Genomic DNA, 24,693 nt, shown 5'->3' with positions numbered 1-24,693 from the left:
ACTCCTAATTTGTCCACTTCTTTCTCCAGATTTTTACTTGAAACTTCCTCTGCGTTTCATGCTGACTGCTTTCTCCTTTCTCCCTGTCCATTAAAAGCAGAAGTCAGAGCTCTGAAAAGGTGGTTTCTCTTTCCACATTTTCTGGTAGATCACTCCTAGACCATTCAGTAACTACTGGAAAACAGGCTAGGCAACAGCTGAAGATGCCCTTCTTTGCATCTGTCACAGATACACCCCTGACTTTGACAAATTTCTACCTAAAACATCAGCAGAGTCCTCAGGTGGACTTGTACCTTCAGCATGCCTTGGGCAGGGGACAGGTAAAATGATTGTTATGCAGAGATATACTTTAAATTCAGGCAAGACAAACAGAACGGATGTGCCAGAGCATCTTAAAAGATTGCAGGAGCCTTCTARTAGAAGGGAGAAGGATGTTTTGTCCCTTACAATTTAAGAAATTGTGCTGGATTTGTAACTATTGCAGAATTTTAAACCTGGATGTGTTTAAAAGCAATTGAAAACTACCTCRTTGGCCTACTTCAAGAAGGCCAGCRAAGTCAGTTGACCAGACTGACTCAAAGATCTACATCTTTCATAGAAAAATTAAGGAGAAAAGATAAAAAACTTTTATCTGTGCATGATATGCTTAGATATAAAACAATGTAGCACTGTTGAGTGGCATTGAAGAAAAAACACACTTGAGCAATGCTGCCATGCCATGTTGCAGTAAATGACGTTTACAGGGCTATTAAATACATGYAGCATTTATTGATGTTTTGTATAAAAGAGACACTTTAACTTAGAACTAATTATGTAATTTTAGCTATTATTATTGTTATTGAGCTATGGAGATTAAAAGTTCATTGACCAAGGGTTTAATGATCTAAAACATTTCTGATGATTTTATACCAGTCKGTAAAGATCTGACTCATTTATTAGCAATTGATGGCAATTTATATAAATTTTTTTTGTTAGACTACRCTAAAATACAATTGGACTTAATTAATGGACAACCTAAAAATTCCCAGGTTTTCACTGAATGGTCAATTTAAAATTATTCTCCATGCTCCTTGAGCACATTAAAGCTTTATATCTGATGAGGTGAAGCTAGTAGTAAAATCTTTGTAAGTCATCAYCTCTGACTTCGGAATTGACTAGGTCCATGTAGTTTTTCTGCATATGATAGTTCAGCACTCAAATACAGTGATCTTCTGTGTGCTAGAGTATCAGTATTGTTAAGTTTAAAAAACAAAAATGACCGTACTTATATATGTAAGTAGAMTATATGTGTTAATTCAGTTTTAGGTTGCTTTTCTTTTGTGTTACTTARAAAACTTCACTTTCTCTGCTGTTTTATACCCAAATAGTAGCTGTGTATAGGCATGCTGTGTTCCAAGGTGTATCATTSCTTTAGAGAAGTTCAGTTTTGCTTGACGGGATTGTAACATTGTCTTTTGCCTAGAGTGTAAGTAAACCAGATCCAGAAATTTCTCTTGGAAATTAGCATTTTGAAGGATCATCATGGCCACCATCTACTTTCTGTTCTTTAACTGCACTAAGCTAGCACTGTGTTTTATCCCAKGGTCCAGCAGCCAAAAAGGTGCTTCAATATGCTGGAACTACATTGCAGGCCATGACTCTCTTACAGCTTGTCCACTGAACAGGGTTGAACATGATTTGGATTTTTTTTTTAAAATCCTGGGTCATTTTACTGGTCCAAGTTAGAGATTCTGCACAGTGGCACAATGAATGTATAGCAGCCTATTAGAAAGGACTAGGCTGGGAATGAGCAGCTGGCTSCATGCAAATAAGAAATGAGATGCTCATATACCCATTTTGTTGTTGACAGAATTGGCAGTGGGGGACTTCACACTTCGGATGGTAGTTCATATTTTTCAGGCTGGCCTATGCAGGCCAGAAACAGAAATTCCAGATGCCCATTCCTGTCCTTATTCTGATGCTATTTGTGGGATATATTTGTTTGAGGTAGTTTTGGGCCAGACCTGACTCCTGGTCTAGTTTCCCATATCTTGACACGAAGAGTTAAGCTGGAATTGGCAGGAATGATTAGGTGGAGAACGGCAGAATGCTTGTTTGCAGCAACCAGGCATTCATCTTTGATTTGATTGTCCCTACCTCAGAGTTTCTAGAGGAGTATTCTTTAATTCATTAGAATAATCAGGACAACTCAGTGCTCAAATTGCATYCTTGCAGCACTGGAGGGAGGAGGCATCAGGCTTGGTTTTTATTTTGTGGGTTTTTACCTTCTTGGTGTCTTTGGAAGTTACCAGTTTTTGGAGATACAGCTCCTGTCTTCCCATAGTAAAGAGTGGGTGTTCTTGGTAACCGTGAAAGCTGCAAATATAAAATKCTGGGCTCCCTAAGAATTTTGGAATCTGTCTGCAGAAAAGAGTTGTGTGTGTTCCCATCAGTGCCAGCTTTGTTGGGACTGTTGATGTGTTTGTTCATCTCACCTAGCTGTCTCTATTGACCTAATGTTACCTGAGTTCGCAGTAGCAGAGAGTGCTTCCATTATTGAAAATCAAGGTCTAAGGATATTTGTACCTCTGCAGTGTTTTGTTCCTCTCATGCAGAGTTGAGGAGATGAGTAAGTGGTCTGTTTGTAGAAGGAAATCATCCTTTACCTCTGCTGCATCATTTRTTCCTTATCCCACCTGTGCCTGCTTGGAGACATTTTATTTTATTCTTGAAGCTGCATTTTGGTTGCCTGTGAAGCTCTTCATTTTGGCTGTTGTAGTAGAGCAGCACTCCTTTTAACCACAGCTGTAATTATTACCATAATTATGTAATGTAATTATTACCATAATTACATCCCTTGCCAGGATGTAAGGGACGGGTGTGTCTAAGGCTTCATACCAGTTGTGGCTTTGGTACCTGCTATCATCATCTCAGAGGTCTGATGTTCTTTCAGTTAGTTGAAACAACAATAAAAAAGGTCCTTTTTCTAGATTATTGTGGTTTTAACACAGTAATGTCCTCTGGCAGAAGAGGAATTAAACACCTCTTTTCAGTTCTTTCAGAGTTTGTCAGAGRTATTGGCTATTTTAGGGAATCAGTTGTTATTGAAAGTAGTTATCTAGATGTAATTTCTGTCTTTAGATTATTTTTTTTCTGAAGTACTGTGTGCTAGTTTTACTTTGCAAATCTGATCAGTTCTATTTAAGTACAGTTTTTGGAACCTAATCTTGAAGGTTTTAAAAACTGCCTCTATATGTAGACTTGGATGAGTTCAGCAGCTTCATCTCACTTGCAGAACTGTCATCAGCTTTGAAAAAGTTAGAGAAAGTTAGAGAAATAATATTGGGGACTGGATTTCATCCATCATATTTTTTGAATCTGCCTTTTTATTTTATGGTGGCAGTAAAATGGTTAAGAAAATATAGAGACAAKAATTTACTTACTACCTAGCTGAATTTTCAAATCTGGTGTTTAGGGAAAACTGAACAATTTCAAATGCTCTGTGCTCACTGCACCCATGGCTGATCTGTATTTTTCAAAATGCAGCTGATTACTTCACTGTCTGAATAGGGAACTGTCTGTCTAATTTTAAATTAGAATGCTATATTTTTTTCAATCTGAGCCTCTGGAAACTACTGTTACTTCTTCACTCTGCCGTAGGTAGATGTCATGTTCAAAAACTGAGTACAGGGAAGAGAAACTTGGAAAAAAAATAGAAGCCAAAGCAGGGATTGYTTTTTAATGTCCTATTAAATATAAATGCATTTTCAGTTATATTGGTCAATCTTTGACCCTCTTTTCAGTGGAAATAGCAAAACCTCAATCTACAATGAAGGAATTTCCTCTTCTGGAAAAGCACTTACTCTGTCTGGTTTTGGTTATCTGGAAATACCCCAGTTCTGACTTGATTTTCTATCTTGTCTGGAAGAGCATAAAGCTCACAGAAGTCCAGAATTAAGGAATTTAATAAAATGCATTTTCTGCACCTACCAATTTTATTTATGRTCAGGCTTTTTGTATTCTTATGTTCTTGTATGTTCTCTGAAAATGCATTGCATGTCAAGAAGTCACTGTTTGGTTTGAATTTTTAAGCAAGAGTGAAAACTTTGATTAGGAAGTGTTTTGCCTGTTTTTTCCCAATTAATGTGTAATTAGCATATAAATATAAGGGATAGTAATGCTTGTCATTAAATTTAAACTTTTAAGCACCATTCATCTTTTCAGAGCTTTATGCCATTGATGTTCTCCCCCAAAGAATTAGAAAATTACATATTTTGCTCTTAATAGATGTAAGATGTAGGGATTCAAATTCTACAAATTACATTGTGCAATATTGTAATAATTATTAACAAAAATATTAAAATATTATATACTTGGAGAATAAATACTTAAGCAACATAGGGCTTTGTGTGGTTGGTTTTGTTTGTTTTGTGGGTTTTTTTTTTTGTGAAGAACATATTTACATGTATATACAAGATAACCCAATCTCCTMTTTCTTGGAAGAGAGCAAGACAGATATAATTTCAGATAAGTATTTAAAAAATCCAGGCAGCCACTAAACAGTTTTTTGCTGTACTTCCCTCGTGGCTCTGACAGAATTACATTTTTTTTGAGTAGCAGCATGCGTAGTTTTTTTCCTCATCCAGGATCAGACTCTTGGTAGAAAAAAAAGAAATGAAGCTGTGTAGTAGGAAGAATACGTGATTTCTTAAAGCATTTATTAGGGGAAATAATTTTACTTGCAAAGCTAATTCACATTGGCTTGGCAGTGAGCATTGTTCTATCCACTGAAAACAGATCAAAGAACTAGCTGTAAACAAAGGTTAATCATAAGAACCTGGAGGAGCTAAATGAGGAAACAATAGTTAGAAGGGTRTTGCAGGAGTTGTTGGTGTTAAATTAGTCGACAGGTAGTCTTCATTAATYTAAACCAAGAAATAAACAGCATTTTAATTACATTTATGAACTAGCACAAAATTCAGAGCTGCTCTGAGGACAAATAATTAGAAGATATAGCATGTATGGGGAAACCATTTATGGAATTAAATTTCGTCTAATGCTGAATTCTACTCAAAGGGCAATGAGGGGTAGAAAAATTTTATGCAAAGAGTGCAATAAACCCYKAWMAAGACTTAGGACTTGATACACCTGCTCTTCTTGCAATGTGGTTTTCTTTGCAAGCTTTTACCTTATTTTGGTTGGTGAAAAAAATTGTAGGAGGAATGACCAAAAGCATTACATCATGGAAATCTCAGCTGCAAGACTGAGCCAGGAAACCTGTGGGCAAATCCCTTTGCAGGCAGTGTATCAAGATGTGGCTGAAGCAAACAGCTTGCAAAGAAGGGAGGAAATGCTATTCAGAATGTTCGTGTGCTAGGACAGTTAAGGCTTGCTGCCTTTCTGTCTTCTTAATGTGGTAGTTAGAATGAAATTTGCATCTGCTTTTTTGTTTTGYTTTCATGTGGGTATGAAAGGACTAATTTCTGTTCCATTGGAGCCAAGGTGTTGAGTTTCAGCTTGTAATAAAATCCTTCAGAGAATGAACCATCTATTTAATTTTATACCGACCTTCTACTGACTGTTACTTCTCATGTGCTTATATTCTCATTCTTCAGGCTTTTTAATGTACTCCTTTATAATAAATCTCTTCATAATAGCGCAAAGAAAATATTTATCCAGAAGCTGGACATTGTTAGTTCAAATGTGTATCTTTAGATCTCTCAAAAGACATCAGTGACTTCACYGCTTTGGGTTACTGTACTGTCATTATATACTGCTTATATTTCAGGGTTTTGATTAGAAAAAAAGAAGCTTTGTGTTTCTTTTGTGGTGCATCTCTCTAAAGTAACCCAGCCTTAAGAACAGTAAAACCAGGAAATTGACCTGTATTTTTTATTAAATATTTACTTGAAACAGTTGTCTAGTTTTCTGTTTTTGGCCTCGCATTCTGTAATGATGTTGGCATTACAGATACTGCAGTATTGCCTTGGTGTGTGGAAACACTCGTTCTCATGTATACTTCACAGCTGGTGAAATGTAAGAGATGTGTGTACAAATAAACTCAATGTTAGTATTCCTTTGGGGTTTTTTTAGCATTCTCTACCATCTATTAATATTCCTTTGTTTTTTCCAATCCACTCAAGAATAATTTTCTAGGTTGGTCTTAAAAATAGCTGGGGTAAAAGCAAGTGGGAAAAAAAGCCAATTGCTGTTAGACGATCTTATAGTTTGAAAGTTAGGCAGCTCTGACAGATCTTGCAAAGCTTAACTACAGCTGTTTGCCATCTTATTGCCAATATGTACTGCTGTTTGAGATTTGACACAACGTGTGGTCATCTGAACCTAAAACTTGATAGTAGATGTCAAATGTCAAAAGCATATTTACAGATAGCCAGTCATCTTCTTTCCTTGTGTGTACCTTTGTGAGGGAAAAAAAAGATCACCGTTATCTGTGTCCTTGTTTGCTTTTTTGTTTTATGTCTTGTCTCTCGTAGGCATCCATACAGTATCAGGCACAGCATGCCTGTAGGGACTACTTTATGAGTAGAATACAGGCATATGATGGAGTACGGCTGAAGAATTACTGAGGCTGGAGTGCTGCCCTTGTCAAGTGGTTCAGTGCTTGTATTGGTCTTTGATTTTGCTGCACAAAACTCGCAGTGTGGATATCTCCGCTCCTGGCTAGTTTAACGATGTAAGGCGCAGTATCCAGGGTGCATTTTAATGTGACTGGGGTGTCATGTGAAATATGGTGAGCCATAGCATTACATCATGGGGAAAAATGTGCCAAGGGGATGGGTTACTTAGTACGTTTGGTTGCTTTGAAACCAGAGGTTCTTCGGTAGTTTGTCGCTGGGACAAAAAATGGGGGAAGGGTTCCTGTGGAAGAGTTAAAGGACAAAGGCTTTAAGGTTTTGGTGGTATCTACATAAAAGTCCTGTGACTCCAGATAGTACTGCAGACAGACTCTGCTTGTGGCATGCCAAGTTCTTCGGGAACTATGCTTGGCSCAAATCCATGTGTGTATAAATCTCTCTTTTCCCCAGGGAGAAGGGAAAGTATTGCAAAAACTGGTATGAAGAACCACATCAGCTCATCAGAGCTCGTAGAGGGGAAAATAAGTTTCTGTTCCTCTTTTAACAAATACACTGGAGACATATCTGACTTCTTTTTTTGTTTTCTTTTGTTGTTTTTTTTTTGGTTTTGGTTTTGTTTTGGTGTGTCTATCAGCTGCAGTAGATGGAGTCCAAGGCTGCCTGCAGCTGCCCCGTGCTGCTGCATTCTTGTCTGTTGCTCTGACTCAATTGTTTGTGCAGCTGTGCAGTAAAATGATTCTGCTGGAGCGGGSAAGACTATATATTTATAATTTGTCTATATATTGTAATATTTATGCATTTGTTTAAGCAACAGGCTATTTTTCAGCTGGATCAATTACCTTACTCATGCCATGGCCTCCCACGCAGCTCTGCCAGTGGTGTGGGGAGCCAAGGCCCGGGAGGTTGAGCCCGGCCACCAAATGTCTGGACTTGCAGGGAGGAGGGAGCCTGAAATGGAAATGAGAGCATGTCAGAACCCCTTGCTGCTTATTCGCACCTCTGAAATTATTATTATTCTCCATGTCCCTCCGTGGAGAAAGTTATGTGGCCTTYGCAATTGCGGCTGGATTTTCTAACTTGAGAGGGAATGCTGGGCTAATTAATTATCTAACTYAATTGAAGTATGTTGTGTAATATATCACAGTAGTTAGTATACAGAGGTTGTGGTCRCGTTAAGGGTATTTTAATACAGTTTCTTCCCCCTGCGGTTAGCCTCATGAGCAATTTTTTTAATCTGCTGTCAAGCAGTAGTGTTGGCATCTAAAATCAGATTGCCCTGTCTGTACCAGAAATGGAGGAGACTTTCATAAGTGCTAAAGAGAACGGGGTGAATTACTCTGTGTTTATTGTGTAGTATTGCAGGTGGAGAGTTAGCTCTTGTGCAATTACTCCAAGGCTATTGGCATGTGGTAGTGCAGTCTTGGGATAATTTAGGTCTCTCTCTGTGACTCCTTAAAGTGAAGCAGGGTAAAACAGCCTGATTGTGGAGTGTCAGTCAGCTTCATTTAGTTTATGATGAGTTTTTTAACTTGGCTTCCAAAGGAAGGGAATCATGCCATCTTTCTGTCCCTACCACTGTAAATCTGCAGTCTCTTGACTACTACGAGGAAAAAATGATAAAATTTCAGAGAACTTCCACATAAATAGGTCCTGTTCAGGACAGGAAGGATGCTATTTGAGTTCCCTGTTGGGCAAAGGGTGCAGGGCAAGTTTGTTAGATTTGAGAAAATTCATATGGGAGAAACAGACGTTATGAACTTAYGGACTACAGAAAGCTATACCCAGAGTATGCCCTGTATCCTGAGCTGAAGAGGGAAGTTGTAGGAAACAGGACTTCGTGTCTGACCACAATCATGGAATGATTTGTTTTTGTTTTCTTTCTGACTTCTGATGCTCACAGCATCACAAACTTCAAGTGGTAGTAACTCCTTAGTAACCAAACTGAAAGATTTCCAGAAATGCAAACCTGAAACGATCCTGCAGGTGCCTGGTGAGGCTGCAGTTGCACAGGGAGCAGTCAGGCTCCATTTTGGATGCCTGACTGTTGCTATTCTGAGTTGCTCTGCGCTGTGCAATGCTGTTTAACTTCCTGCTGTTTTCAAGCTACTTACATGATCAGTCCTCGGCTTTCTTTAAAGCAGCTGCTCTTGTGGCGTGCTTCCTTTCCGTCCGGAGAACGCACAGTAACAAAGCCACGTTTTATTCCCTGGTGGGAGGGTGTCTCTGTGAGTGTGTTAGAGCCCGGTGCTAGGAGAAGGCACTGGTCAACTGCTGCAAACTAGCCGGTCATTTTCTCTGCTCCAAACCTTAGCACTGTAACTCCCGGACATTTTGTGTCAAAATCTGTGAGGAAGTTTGAATTAAGACTGAAATGGAAAGACAAGGGAAACGGTAACTAGCCTGCTTCCTTAATGATTGAAAAACAAAACAGCAACCAAATTGCCTTCTCTGCTGGCTGTTAAATGCCTTTTTGAAATAAGCCATTCTTGTAGTTCTCTAACTACTGCTGCTCACTCTTTATCCAGGAATTTCTTGCTTCTACCTGAGAGACCCAGTCGTTTGCAAAATGTGAAGTAATGCATCTTGAGTTGTAAACAAAAGAGAAGCTTGATTTCACCTGCCCTCCACCCCTTTAATTTGACTAACCTTTTTCTAGTACCTATGAGAGATTAGCGTTAAAATGTTCAGGTTGATACTTTATTCTTGAGAAGGAACATGTTTGTCCTGGGCTTTGCTGTCAATAACTCAGTGTTTTACTGATTTATGCTCTTATGGAGGAAATGAGATATGATGGAAGGATACTTTTAAAACTTCCAGTTGAGTGAGGCTGAGATGAAAAAGGAATAAAGGAGGTAAAGAAATCATTCATTTCAGTAATGCTGCATTTTTTGGTTCATCTCACTGCCGCTCATAACAGGTTAAGTTCATGTTTGGGAAGAAATTCGTTAAATTTCTCGGGGATTTGAAAAAACAGTCACAGAGCAAACCCCAGATTTCCAGTTCTTACCGTTGTGCTACCAACAGCTGATTATATGGAGCTCCCACTGGAGCCTGTGGATGCTTTGGTTAATTGGCTGAAGGGACACTGGTGCATGGTGTGTGRTAAGATATGTATGTACCTGGTGCTCAGTCCTCGGGTTCTTACTTGGTTTAGGTAAAGAGACTGGTTTGAGTACAATGCTGATTGTACATACTAATGCCAGTTTGTCAGGCAGCTTGAAGTTGTTGCAAATGAAAGAGTAATCTTCCATAATCTTTGTTTTGCTGTTGCCTTTGTTTTGTTGTATGCTTTTAAGTCTGAAATAAAAACACTGATTTAATATTTTCTTTCAGTCCCCAGAGGGTGCTGAAGGCAAGGATGCAGCAAAAGTAACTAAACAAGAGGCAAGTATATATGTGTATATATGTATATATTTAATTTGTTTTGGCATGTAATTGTTTAACTGGAGATCTGCAGTCTTGTGTATCAGAAGATTATGCATTTCTCTGGCACTTCTGGTGAAGTGTTTTCGTTGGAATAATGGCAATAAACGACACTTGTACCCTGTCTGGCTTGAGTTTGTCTTGGCATACTGAGGATTTATACATCTTATTAGTACACCAAATAAATGTGAGGAAGTTTTAGGGCTTTGATAGACAAACTCTGGTGGGTATTGTGGCACTACTGTGTAGTRTGTTACTGCCTGAAACTGTTGCTCTGTCTCTGGTGGTTGGCAGAAGAGGGTTAATGCCTCACACACCTCAGCCAGTCTGCTCCAAAACTATTCTTAGCCTAAGTGACTGATGGAAGGGTGTCTTGAATTAAGATTCCAGACTCTGAACTGAAGCAGCTGACATATTTATGTGTTTTCTTTGACTGGATTTGTTTTAAGGACACAATACATTCTGTCAGAAAAGGCAMGAAGACAGCTGGCTATACCTTGATGTCTACAATAAAGTTTGCTAGTTTGTTTTTACAGCCCTTAATGTGAATTTTAAAAACAGGTAGAGGATTATGAGAATTTGTTTTCTTAGTTTGCCTTCTTTTGTGGCATATAAAGTTAAACCAGGACCTTGAAAACAATGGGTGAATATTCAAATGAATTAACAATTAATTGCTTTGCTTGTAAATCTTTGAGCATATTTGAACAGGAAAATAGGAAGTAAACTATGGGCATGTTCYGTAGTTTACTTACGTGTAAAGAGCACTTTTACATAAGGTTCCCCAGGCAGGTTCTTAAAGAAACTAACTAGCATAGGAGATCTTTCTAAGAATTTCTAACATAAAGGAGTGGAGGGTAATTTTCATAATAGAAGAGTTTATCAGTGGAGTATTGGAAGGGTTTGTGTTTGGGCTTGTACTGTTGAATATATTCGTTAATGTTCTCTAGGAGAAGCAGTACCAAAGAAATGACAAATTTTGCTGAAGTTTACAAAAAATTGTCAGGGTAGTCAGAAGTGAGAGAGGCTGAGAAGGCTGTAATGTCACTGATAAATAACAAAGTGATAAAATACAAAAAAAAATTCAATATGGAGAAATGCAAATTACTACACAGGGGAATGGGAAGAGCCAGTGTTGGTCATCAAATGCGTTGTTAATCAGGGAAGAGATTGTAGAACAGTGAATAGTTACTAGGTATCAGTAGTTCTAAACTGAAAGTAACTAGAATATAGGAAAACTGCTAGGGGACAGAATAAGCATCAGTGTATCACAAGACTAATTTGTTATGCTCTCAGATGTGGGACTAGTAAATGAAGCTCTCCTGATAGAGGCCATGGTAGAATTAAAAGGATGCCAGGTACAATGGGACAAACAGAGGATGTGGAGCATCTTTAAAAAAAAACCAGTAACAACCCAAAGTAAAAAATGCAACAACAGTTTTTTCTAGGTTTCTTCATCTTTTATATAATGAAGTTGWGATAAAATAATTAGTAGCACAAAGAAAGGCATTTAGGGAATTACTCTTGATGAAAGCTGTATACAAGAGAAATCTAATGAAAGTAAGAGGCAAGAAGTTAAAAGGGAAGACAGCAGAGGGGGAAGGTTTGCTTTTTATTTTCCACACACTACATAATCCCATTATGGAACTCATTGACACAGGATGTTACGGAAACTGAAAGTATAAATGAGTACTAGGTTATTAGACAGATTTGTCTAGAAAATAACCCTTGGGGACTATTTAAACACATGATGTGTATATGATATCCAGGTTGGAAAGTTGGCAGCTTTGGATTGCCAGAAGCTGGTGCAGTAGGAGAGTGCAGAGTGTCATTCTGTCTGCTCTTTTTCATAGACTCTTTCTGTAGGTGTTTGCTAGTGGGCCATTGTCAAAACAGACTCTTGGGTGCTAATTTCTCGGTTAGTACAGCGGTTTGGAGGGGCAAAGGTTCCCAAAGAACATGAAAATGTGACCTTTGCTGGCTTGGCTCTAGTTCCCTCCTTGTAATCAGATAACACAAAATACATACAAACTTCAAAAGAGAATTAAAATTACTTTGCTGTCAAGTATTTTTAAAGAACTTAATGGTTTTTGCTGACTTTCTTATGGCAAACAAACCTGCTATAAAACCAGTCGTGGAACAGGAACAATTGGGAATTGGGGAGAGAATTATAACTTATCTAAATTGATATATTATCTTTTAAAAAGTAGATGCTAGCAAAACATTTCAGTTCCTAAATATTGAGGGATGGAAATAATTGATTAAGAGMGCAGGCTTGTAAAAGATAATATGACCGACTGAAATGCTTTATTTTACCTGTTGTAAAATAATGCTAGGCTGCTTATTAAGCAGTTGATATTAAATTGCCAAGAAAAGAGAGAGTTACCTTTTTGCTGTTAATGGTGCATATTTTTTGACTTCTGTTTTGCTGGGTGCAGATTTGAACTATTCACTACTGCTCTCCACTAAGAATTCTTAAATGGTTCCAATGAATACAAATTACTGCATWCTTCAGATATTAACAAGAGCTTTTTCCTGTTGCAGGATATGTGGAGCCGCATTTTTTCAGCTCAACTTAAATGCTTAATATGTAATTAAGAAGCATTTTTGTATCTCCTTTTAAGCTGCGTTATGTTGGATATTTGTTGCCGTTTAGKTCTCCCTTTATTTTGGCTACAGGTGTAATTCTAGTTTTATGACACAGACCAGACTTTAACTCAGTTTATTAATCATGCTGTGTATCTGGGTGAATCTGTTTTAATTAATACAGAAATATTGTGAATGAACTAACAAGCTGACAATATTTTTAAGACTTCAGTAATAARTTTATGACAAAGAGCAGGATTAAATAAAATTTAATAGGGAAAGTGTGTTGAAGTGATAAAGAAAGCTGGAGAGAAGCAGAATATCTGGCTTGAGTCTTTCCTTTTGAGATTTTTGTTTAAATAGAAGAAATAATTTCACCCTCTCATCCTGCAGCTGTCTTTGTGCACCTGGACTTTGAGAGCTGTAGAAGAAGCGTGTGAAGAACTGAGGAAGTAAAAGGACTTAGTTTTATGTTTTGAAATTTTAGTGCACTCGTATCCTCTAGAGAAGGATGTTRACTTTATTCAGCTGTTAATCAGATGGTATTTGTACCCGTTATTACAAGTAACATCTGCTAGATWCTAAAAACATAATTCTAAGTGTGTCTGAAAAAGATTCAGAATCCTTTGCACAGGTAATCGAGCTTACTGGATTTGTGAACATTTCACAGAGCAGGAAGAGGCTCAGAAGAAGTTGTAAAAGAGGGAGATATGTGAGGTATTTAACTGTGCAGATTTAGATGTTAAAATTGCCGAACAACTTTTATTTCTAACTTTCACATCACCTTGTCCCTTTAAAATTTTGAGTGTCAGAGGTGAGTGAGATGTGAACTGTGTTTGGCAATAGACACAGATTTTGGTTGATGCATATTTCATGCTGTCCAGTTAAATGACTGATACTGTGTTCCTTTCGATACTTTTTCCTGTAAGCCTATAAAAATATTCTTTTYTTTTTCCCCTGTAGCCCACAAGAAGATCAGCAAGACTGTCAGCTGTAAGTATGTATAGTACCTCTTGATACATTCTTTTCTAAGCACATGTGGTTTCTCAAGACCAAATAGGTTTTTTACATTTTGCTTGATACAATTTTTATTCTTTTATACTGAGGGGTATTTAAGAACTCTAGCAATGAAGTTATCTGTGTTTTCTTGGTTTCAGGTTTTCAGGTTGTTCWGACAAAAGATATATTTCCCCACTTCAGTGCAGCACTACTGTCTGTTRGGTGCAGTATTGACTTTGTATCATTTTGCAGGCTGATGTTAGTTGTGGAAATCAAGCTACTTCTCTGGGAAGGAGAAGGAGCTCTTTCAAGGACTTCATTTGATGCCACTGCTAGTGGTTTTAGTTTCTCTGGTAGAACATAGCTGATGGGGGAATTTTTAATAGTTACTACTAATCTCCATGTTTTACTTGTAGACCCCCAAATTACTTTCAGTTTTAGATGAGTGACCTGATGCAAACAGGTGTGTACAGAGATGAGGTGCATCTGTGCATTAAGGTTTTTCAGACTTTTTCTAGATGTGTACTATTAAGCAGGAAGTAAGAGAAGGTGTGGGGTAGGGGGAGAAGCAGGGTGTGGAGGAGGCTGGCTGGCATTTGGTAATGTGTCTAATGTGTTGTGCAATGAAAAATGTTTTACAGAAACCTGCTCCACCAAAACCTGAACCCAAACCAAGGAAAACAACGAAGGTAAATAGTCTTTCTTTCTAGTTACCATCATTTTAGCCAATAGTAAGCAAGTATACTACTTCTTTATGTTGCAAACAGTTCCATTCATAGCATTTTTTTGAGGCATGGGCTCCCCTGCCCTCTTTGCAGCTCCCTGCCCCCCCTCCCTGGAAAAAGCCCACAAATTAGATCATTCTTTTCTTTCTGTTCCACCCCTTCCTGGCCTCATTACTGGCCCAAAGAAAACGTCTTGCCTGTTTGATATGCAGACCGTGTTAGTTTGTAGTGAATTTCTAGTTTAAGAAGAATTYTTACCTTTTCTACACCTTTCCTGAAAAGTACAGGCTTGGGTTGAGTAAACTCTACCTGAGACCTAGCAATTTCTACAAAAGCATTTGAGATTACTCTGTGTCATCCTGTTTCCGTGTCTGGAGGTGCAGTACTTCATTTTGTAGTGAGAGAGTCTTATCTGTTCTTGAAGCCTGGCTGTTGCTGGGAATGGACAATTGTAATTAAAGGTGAAATTAAATATATTTAAATTGAATGGTTTGAGTTTTCTAGGCCAGTTACAGTCAAATTAAAATCGTACTAGTGTCTGAAATACCTTTTCAGGATTTCTGCATATAAATCATGTACTTCAGAAACTGTAGATTTATTTGTGCCTAAGGAGAATGTTGAATAAGAGCAATTGCTTTATTGGTTAAAAAAAGCCCCCATGCTTTAGACACTGAGTCTAGCACTCCTCACACTTCCATTTTTCAAGTCCTTTTATTGCCTTCTCAGTTGGGCAAGTGCCAGGATACAAAGTCCACATGTGAAAGTAAAACTCTGACTTTAAACACTGTGTGATTTATCAAATAAAATTACCAGTAAAGTCTTGCTGAGTCCATCCTGTTCCCCTCTTAAAAAGAGCATTAATAAAGAAGGTAGCTTCTGCAGCTTCATTCTGTGGGATGAGCACAGTGTTACAGACTCAGTCTAAGTTGCATGAGAGACATTTGAAGCTTATTTCAGGTGACTCAAATCCTTTATGACATTACTCTAAGTAACTTTTTAATACACTAGTCTTTTTTTTTTTTTCCCAGCCCCAACTGAATCACATTTTGAGGAATATATTAATCTTGGTCTCCTACACAAAAAACAGCATGTGTATACTCTGAACTTGCTGATAAACAATGAAAGATGGTGCAGATTTGAGATAATTTTTATTGTTAAAAGCTTGCACTTTATACTAAGTCAGCTCCCTAGTTTGCTGTTTTCTAGGTGAARAGTTAGTACTATGCTCATACCACCAGTAAGCTTCCAAATTAAGCTCCACAGCTGCTGTGTACCATTGATGCTGAGGGGTGAAAGGAGTAGTTCAGGCTAACCCCAATTCAGGAACTGGGGTTACAGGTGCTCCCACCTCACTGTCCCACTCCTGTGTGGGGATCAGTGGGGAAAGTAATGAAAGAGGGCCGAYCTTAATGTCCCTTTTCCCAGCTGTTACTGCCATTTTGCATGGAGAATTTGGAGCAAATGATTGCATGAAAGATATTAAGTGTGTATCAGAGCTACTTTAAATACTAATGTAAAATAGTAATGCAATACCATTTAAATTTTTATCCCATTGCACTTTAAATACTTAACCTATGTCTCTTCTAACCTTTAGATCACATAGACAAGTACATAGGGAAARGATTTATAAAAAACAGTAGACTTCAATGTAGGAAGTAAGAGTAAATCTCAAAATGAAACTCTGGCTGTTAGAATAGTTCCTTTTGATAAATTCTCTGCTTTGTGTTGCTGCAGATGGAATTTTATCGGTGTTTGCCTCCCTAGTGTGTTGGCTGGTTCTTACGTTGACAGGGAATGACCATCACAGATGTTACCAAAGTAACAAAAGGGCAGCCAACAAAAAAGCTTAATTTTTAAAATCTAATTTAATATTTTATGTTAATTGAAAGTGTAGTGCTGTAGTTACACARTGTAGTGTTTGTGCTTGGCTGAATAGGCTTTCAATATACTGTAATTGGATTTGTTCACACAGATATCCTGCATGTACCTCATAGGTCAGCTCTGCCAAAGTAGCCTGATGTGTTTTTGTATCCCTGAAAAAATTAGCAGAAACACTAGAGATGCAGACACCACCATTTTCTAGAAATGTTGACTCTCTATATAACTCATGTGGATTTACAGTTTCCAGGTAGCCTTCAGTTGTTTTTCTGTTTCAATCCAGCACATGCAGCTTGCCAAGACTTGCTGCTTAGTTCACGTGGAAGTTTTTTTGATAAATATGCAGGGTTCTGGCTACTCACACAACATCTATGGCCATGTTTTTAATCTTCTGTCAGAAGGAACCTGGAACAAAGGCCAGCAAAGGTGCTAAAGGGAAGAAGGATGAAAAGCAAGAAGCTGCAAAGGAAGGTACTACACCATCTGAAAATGGTGAAAATAAAGCTGAAGAGGTACTTTCCACACATACCTCCTGCCGATTGAATCAGTGTTTTATAATTATTCAGCCTTTCAGACATTGTTAGCATGTTCATAATGTTTCTTTTTATTGCCCATAATGTTATTGCAGATTCGCATCTCGCTCCACTGTTAGTGTTTCAACATCCAGAGGTGCCCCACCCAGCACACTGTCAGTAAAAGGGCAGATTGAAACAGTGAAAGTTAAGGGTGCGGTAGAGCATTCAGCATGTGTGCAGTGAATAGGAACAGGTGGTAGTGTGGTGCTTTTCAGTGTGAACGATGGAAGCCCACAGGTAAGGCTTGTATTGCTTTTGAAAAGCTGGGGCTGATGAGTTGAGAAAAGTGTGTGACTGTGCCTGTTCCGGTTGTGTAAYGTGGTATGGACACAGGTTTGGAACTGAGCTGTTGCAAGTAAGAAATCAAAAGAGTGAGGATAGCCTGGGTATTTAGGTACGTAATACCAATTCCCTATAGTAATTTAATTCTTTCTTTCTTCTCCACAGGCTCAGAAAACTGAATCTGTAGGTGACAAGAATGAATGAAATACCATGAAAATTTTGGGTTGATTTTATGTACCTCTTGGACAACTTTTAAAAGATATTTTTATCAAGTATTTTGTAAATGCTAATTTTTTTAGGACTATGATAGTTGACATATTAAACTGTATATGAACATTTCCCTTCTCATAACAGTGCTTTTAGAAATTCCCATTGTTGCCAAGTAATATAAATATCAACTTAATATTGCAAGGTATGTGTAAAATTGGATCAGCATTCCATACACTTGCTTTAAGAAATTATGTCTTGTGCATATGGTGATGTTTTTACTGTGTGTATTTGAATTTTTCATGCAGTTTTTCTAGAGCAATAATCAGTGGTGCTTTTGTACTTAGGTTTTATGTGATTTTAATGAAACATGGATAGATGTGGCCACCTGCTGACTATTTTGGGTTCTTTTAATGGATTAAAATAAAAGGTCTCCTTGCCTGCAAAACTACAGACTCCTAATGTTTTCTCTAAATCTGAGGAATGCCTTACTCATMTCTTTGACTGTTACAAGGAAGACTAAACCAGTTAGTAACAGTTGTTTGCATGCGGTGTGTTTGCTTTTTTTGCCGATGTCTGATTAAAACCACCCATACAGGAATAGCAAACTGGGATTTTCAGTGGCCTAMAATTTAAGGGATTTAAGATATATTCTTCATAGATACATTCATTAGATACATTGGCACAGGGTGAGTTGAGTTGCCATACTCTGTCAGGATATTGCGTCTGCAATGAGCTATCGGTACAGAATGAACTGCTTGATTGATAGAGACGTACAGTAATTTAAAAGTAGCTTTGTTTCTCCCCCTCTCTCTTCTCATTAACGTGCACTGTAGTCTATGGAAACCTTTCTTTGTAGCCTCAAATTTAATATGAATAGTAATTACTGTTCTGCTTCAGTTGAGGACAGTTTTTAGTACATTGAAATCGCTGTTAAACAGTGCTATATATTTGGTACCTGGTAGGAATGGAACAATGAAAGTTGTTTTTGAGGTGATTGTRGTGATGTGGTAGATTAGCTAATGATTTTTTTAGTGTCCATGTTTCAACTCTGCAGCTCATTCTAAGTACCTTTTATGATTTTTCTCCTTCTCTTTTCTCTAGGGGTCCTGGTGTTTTCTATTGTTACTTCTGGGATGGGAGGGGTGAAAGAAAAGATGTTCCCTGTTCTTCAATAGCATTGATTTGTATTACTCAAGTGGTAGCCATTATGTCCGAGGATACCTTTTGCTTGTTTAAGTCAATAAATAAATGACTGCTGCCTGATCTAGCGTTCTATTTATTCTTTGGGAAGAAATCTCTTGTTGCCTTTTTTTAATTTAAACCAAAAAGGGGCCAAGCATATCTACACTTAAAAATTGAAGCTTGATTGCCAAAACTCTCTCTGCTAGCTAGAATAGGAGTTAAGACCTGGACTGATGTAAATGTCACTTACTCTTTTTTGATAGGCTTGCTACACCCACAGAAGAGGAGGCTGTTCTCTGCAGCATGAACTCAGTTTTGTAAGAAAATTAAAAGTAATTCTCTCTCTTTGCTTTTGGTGACGGAAGGCAGAGGGCTATAGCAAAAACTGTAGACAATGAGAAGTCCTTAGTGTTACCCAGTGACATGTGTTTGGTAGTCCTGCACAGTACTTCTGATTTTCTTTCTGATGGACCCTGCTGAAAGTCCGTAAATTTAGAAACTACAGTCATGGGTAGTTGAACAGTTTGAACTTTATCAGAGAGTGATCACAAAATGCTATTTGTAAGCATTTTTCATTTTTTGTTTTCACAGAGTTTTTGTTCCTCTGTGTGTGTTTATATATACTCTGATCATTTTGTGTGAATCACCAAGAGAATAGCTGCCTATCTAGATTCTTGGAGTTGTTGAAATGACCCTTTAAACTTAGATTTTAACTTAGATGTGGGCATCAGAAGATACACATCTCTGAACAGACTTCTTTAAGGAGAGCTCYTTTATTACATGCTTAGAAGGTGGGCAAGAGTTGGGTCCATAAACAGCGCAGTATCTTGACCTGGTAATTTTGGCACAAGATTCTTCTGTTGTCTCAACCGGATTAGGAGATTTAGCTCAGTGCCAGAATTCCATTGGAAGCATTTAACAAAAGATCTACTTGGCTAAAGTGCAGTGAAACACCCTACMCTGATGATTCACTTAACATTTCTGATTTTTCAGAAGTGCTTTGTAAATGTCATGCTTACCTATACTTTGTGTCAAGTTCTCAGAGAAATCTTCAAAGCACTGTATCAAGTTCTAGAACATGTTTTTAAAATTAGAATGGTCACACATTCAGGCATATGTAGCAAGAGTCTTCGTGGGCAGCTGCTGCTCTGCAGAGCACCTTCAGGAAGTATGTAAGTATTTTAGTTTTGAAGTGGCAGTTGGAGGTGCCAGGTGTCGCATCTCTGCCATAAGGAAACTTGTAGCATCACTATTTAATGACTGACTGCTTCACACTTGAACACAAGGTTTGGAGGGATCCCTGAAAGCAGTATTTGTTCTTTGTGGGTTGTAACAGATGGGTAATTCAAAGTACATTTAAAAAACATGGGAATGTGTCCAGGTTTTGGCCAAGGACAGGGTTAATGTTTTGCAGTGGCTGTGAGGGTGTGGAGCCCAGAGCTGTGTGGTCCCAAATATTGTTCGATACCATCTTACCTCATTGCCAGGGTCCCAGGATTGGGGAAACGGGACCGTCTGCCTCTTCCCAGGAGTAACATTTTCCTTTCCAGTGGTGAACTTAGGGTTCATTCTTTCATTGTCTTGGCATGGTGAGCATTTTGTATGTAAATCACCCTCTCTAGGTGACACTTTTGTCATTAGTATTGTTGTTGTTACTGTTTGTTTTATCTCAYTGCTGTTTCCAGTAAATGCTTCTTATCTCAACTTGTGATTTTCACCTTTTGTGCTTCCAATTTTCAACTCCCTCCCTGGAGAAKGAAGGAGAAGGGGAAGTGAGGGGAGTGAGCAAGTGGCATTTGTCTTGGAAGAGTCTCAGTGGGGACACTGAATTGGGGAGTACCATTCCTAAACCACGACAGAAGGACAGACAGTTTTTTAAGTTTAAAGAAGGCTGGTCCATCAGAAACAAGACTTAATAAATGGAAAAAGAAAAAAAAAGTTACTCATGAGTAGTTAAAAGTGCCCCTTCCCTTAGCTTTATATAATTTCTCTTGGTTGTCACTTTCCACTATTTCCCACTTGACTGACCTTGAGCTAATTGCRTATGTCAGCACAAGGTTATGCTTGGTATTTTGTTGAAATGGCAAAGGCAGCTTTTTCTGAATGGAGAACTGCASGTAAGATACAACCAATTAATGGGGRTGCTAATGGAAAATTAACCACTGTGCTAAACAGCAGTGAAAATTAAGTTGTTTTGGTGCATCTTGCTCAACTCTTAAAAGTTTGAGAGTTATTGGGTTTGTTCATAACTGCAAAAAGAAAAAATAGGGAAAAAGAAAGGGACGAGCAAGAAAATAAAGATCCCTTATTAGAATAAATAATATACAAGTCAAATTTCTAGTGGAATTGGGAAACTTTTTTGTTGTTTTGTTTTTGTTTTTTTTAATATACTCAGTTATATGATTTTTGAAATGTAGTTTAAGAAGGGAAAAAGTAGATCACTTAGATGTTCAAAGGAGTATGTGACTTAACGTCAAAGCAGTCTTCAACCAAAGGTATGTTTCACAATACCAAGCCTCAACAGCCAAAACAGTGATTAAATTTCTACTGAAATTATACAAAGTTTATATAACCTTGAAGAGATTATAAACTGAGAAAGAAGTGGCTGTTCTGTATTCTGTAAAGCTAAGGTGTTATCAAAGRAGGAAGGGCAAAATAATCTGAAATGGGAGTCTGTCTCTTCTAAATTAGTTGYTTTTGACCTGGCTGCCTTACTGGACCTGTACCTTCACTTGTATACTGTACCTGGCATAGTGCTGGGCCMCTGGCTGGTATCAGATTTAAAGTAACAATTTAGCCCACTATGTCCAGTTATATTAAATAAGAGAACAAACTTCTTTATGTGAATTAAAGCACTAAAAATACAGGAGACTGTAAACAACTCTAGTATAACTCTGTCACCCTCCTGGCTGAAGGTTTGTTATCTTTCTTCTGTTTGTAGGAAGACGTGAAGAATACTTCATGGTTTTCCCATAGAAAATGGACAGTATAAGAAATAAACTGTTTTGATACATTACGCCCTTCATGATGACAGGGACTAACAGGTTTTTGACTAATACAGCAAAATACCCTCACATGCACCTTCAAAGTGGCTGTAAATGAGTTCTGGTGAAAAATGACTTAACTAATACTAGATTTTAAATTTGTCTATTGATACTAATCATAATATGAATGGAAAATCACATTTGCATATCTGCTAAGATGAGGATAAAGCTAGTAATTCAAATTCATGCTCAAAAAATAAACTTGATTATGTGAGGCCATTGTGCTTAATTTTAGTACTGCATTTATGTTACAGTAGTATAACTTGTAAGAATTGTTTTATCACTGTTTCCATTTTCATTCAGAAATAAATTTCAGACTTGGAGCTCATAAAAACTGAATTTATACTGAACAATTTCAGGTACTAAGCTGTTTGATATGAATCTTCCAATCATGAACTATTTAATGGAAAGCAATATAATTTAAGATGACAATGGAGTGACTGGAAAGAGGGATCTTGTCAAAGTCCTCAGTCTATTTCTAAAATGACTATAAAATGTTACTGTAGTTCCTTGCAAAATAAAGGTTGTAGARCAAGAACTTTTGCCGCATCATGAGATGAAGCTAGAAGGCCATGCTAAGCTTTCTTTAGAATAATAATAATAACAACTTTTTTAAAAGGATCTAATTTTGAAAAACCAAACCAAAAGCCTCCGAGTTTCTGATGTAATATATATGTGTATATGTCAGGCATGTTCTGTAAGAAGTTGGAAGATGGGAACTTTTAAGACAAAAGGGTGCATAATCACTGCAGATGAAGCCTGTGATATGTGAACGTCAGGCACATTGAGAATAATTGAGACTAAGAAAGGAGCAGCAGTAGTGGAGAATTTTTGTGATTCTGTTCGTAGTCATCTTGTAGCTGGCTGCATGTTATTCCCAAGAGGGAGGAGTTCTGCTACTGCAGCAGCTGGGGGTCATCCCAGAATGAGGTTGGAAGGAAGTTCCATGGTGGCTGARTGTAGGGGATATGTGTGAACACTGCAGTGATTGCACGGCAGTGATAGTTTGTGGAAGACAATCTGGGTAGGCGGGGGGCAGAGTTGGGAATGGCAGAAGGGGGGAAGTAGTCTGATCCTCTAATCTGGGTGGGTGAATGTGGAGGAAGAGGTCTTGCACAACACAGGAGAAATGTTTTTCTAGGAATAGGAGCAAGAGAGAAATAGCAAAATTCTTTGCATGTGCAAGCAAGCCTTGAGTGTCACTAGATTTATTTTTTCCCCTCGGGTCCTTTATCAACAATCCGGTTACTGAGGGCACAGTGTTTTTGTTTTGTTCCCTCTGGGATAYGTTCCTGGTAAAGCTTCTAATTGTAGGATTGGTTTGTTTGTTTTTTTTTTTTACTTCCTTGAAGGCATTTTTGCACTTAAGTATCATTTGTGTATCCGTGCCAAATCTCCACCTGCAGGATAACTACTGGTTGTGTTGATGAACTTCTGGAGTCTTTCAGGAAGCTTTGCCTGCTTTACCCCCAAGGAAACTAGGTAAATGAAGGTTTAAATATAAGGTAAATATGATCATCAAAAGGCTGCTGGGGTGTCTGCTATCTACCTCAGTGACAATAGATACCAGACTTCAAGGTGAGATGGAAGAGAGAGAGCCACGGGGAGGCCTTGTAGGCATAGCAGCTCTACTACTGGTTTGAGACTTCTTGAGTCTCAAAAAGATGAGGGTTGCTTGGCCTCAGCAGCCAGAGGGGAGGTGGGGCCTTTGGATTCACAAGTGTGTGCAGTGGTAGTTCGTTGAAGGGAATGGTGTGACTGCTGCAGGTTACGGAGTAGCACAGAAAGGGCACAYTTCCAAATACTTGCATAAGGATAGATTTGATTGTGACATTTTTGGYAGCTGGTTGTCTTACATGACTATGATGAATCAGAAAGCTGGCAATAGTTATTCAAAGATAGTGGATGAGGATAGTATTAACAAGAATTAATTACAAGAGTTAGTSCCCTGCTAGTATACTTGCTATTAGGACTATGGGAAATGCATGAAACTGGTTTTAAATATGGAGTTGCAAGTGACAAATACAGTAGCAATTGAATATAATTGTGAAGGCATCCCAAAAAAYTAGCAAAAAATGAAATTGTATTTCCAAGTAGATGCCACCCTTGTTGATGAAACTGCAAGGCAGACACTGCCACACARGTTTTAAGCAACCGAGATTAGAGCACTTGTCTTTGGCTCTGTTGAGCCACTGTCCCATTCACACTTAAGTTAGGACACCCCTGTGATGATTCATTTTTTAAATGCTGTCTCCTTAAATTAAAACAATGATAATGCTCCTCATTTGATGAATGCTTCAGTATTAGCATTGGATTCATCCTTTCATGGTGGGGTGGTGTTTTAGGTTTATAGATCCTTCAACCCATTAGGTAATATGCAGAAAGAAGCCAGCAGCACAAATATTGCATTCTTACGAAATTCAATGACCATTTCAGTTCATCACTAATAACAATAGCCTTGTTTTATATCAAGCATGGAAAATACCGGCTGTCCTTATATCCATAAAGCAATTAGACAAARCATTTGGTGTCATGTATCTCTTTACAGCAGTGCATCTGGCATGTTTAGCAGATTATATTATTGTTGGACCATGAATAAAGGGCTCAGTTATATATTACCTTTTTCAAAATGGGGTGTTCCACCTTCCCCCTTCAGTCATATTTTCACCAGATAAGAAGCCACTGGTAAGAAGCTTTATACCCAAATGCTGTTTGAGGTTTCTTTTCGGTGCTTTCCATGCACTAGTCTTCCTGTTCCCAGTGAGGCCTGACAAAGTCTTTGACACTGGGCAATCACCCAGCTATATGAAGTTTAACAAAGACCAGTGCTGGATCAGTACCCGGGATGGGGTAACCTGGATGTGCAGACAGACTGGAGAATGAGAGGCTGGAAAGCAGCGCCAGGGAAAGGGACCTGGGAGTCCTGGTCAGTGGCAAGTTGAGCGTGAATCAGCAGTGCCCTGGTACCCAGGAGGGCCACCCATATCCTGGGGGGCATCAGGCACAGCAGCACCAGCCGGGCAAGGGAGGGGATTGTCCCGCTCTGCTCTGACCTGGGGCAGCCTCACCTCCAGTGCTGGGGGCAGCTTTGGGTGCCWCAATGTAAGAAAGACATTAAACTGTTAGAGAGTGACCAAAGGAGGGCAACAAAGATGGTGAAGGGCCTTGAGGGGAAGCTGTGAGGAGCAGCTGAGGGCACTTGGTCTGTTCAGCCTGG

The 24,693-nt window shown here is 38.4% G+C and overlaps 1 protein-coding gene across 3 annotated transcripts in view; it reads left to right on the top strand.

Annotated features, from left to right (window-relative positions):
• HMGN3 (high mobility group nucleosomal binding domain 3) overlaps positions 1-17,695 on the top strand; it is a 22,411-nt gene extending 4,716 nt beyond the window's left edge. Inside the window, exons 2-6 of one of the 3 annotated variants that reach the window (XM_057369363.1) lie at positions 9,909-9,959; positions 13,545-13,574; positions 14,222-14,269; positions 16,582-16,695; positions 17,206-17,695. In XM_057369363.1, coding sequence (XP_057225346.1) covers positions 9,909-9,959; positions 13,545-13,574; positions 14,222-14,269; positions 16,582-16,695; positions 17,206-17,244 — 282 coding nt within the window. In that variant the 3' untranslated portion in view covers positions 17,245-17,695. The other 2 variants (XM_057369371.1, XM_057369355.1) reach the window with 2 other exon arrangements.
• Positions 17,696-24,693: the final 6,998 nt, after the last annotated feature.

The sequence above is a fragment of the Malurus melanocephalus genome, unplaced genomic scaffold (assembly GCF_030028575.1).
Source record: "Malurus melanocephalus ecotype Western Australia unplaced genomic scaffold, MMel_1.1 scaffold_4, whole genome shotgun sequence".
Lineage (NCBI taxonomy): Eukaryota > Metazoa > Chordata > Aves > Passeriformes > Maluridae > Malurus > Malurus melanocephalus.
Note: the sequence above shows the minus strand (reverse complement) of the source record. Positions and strands in the feature narration are given on the sequence as shown.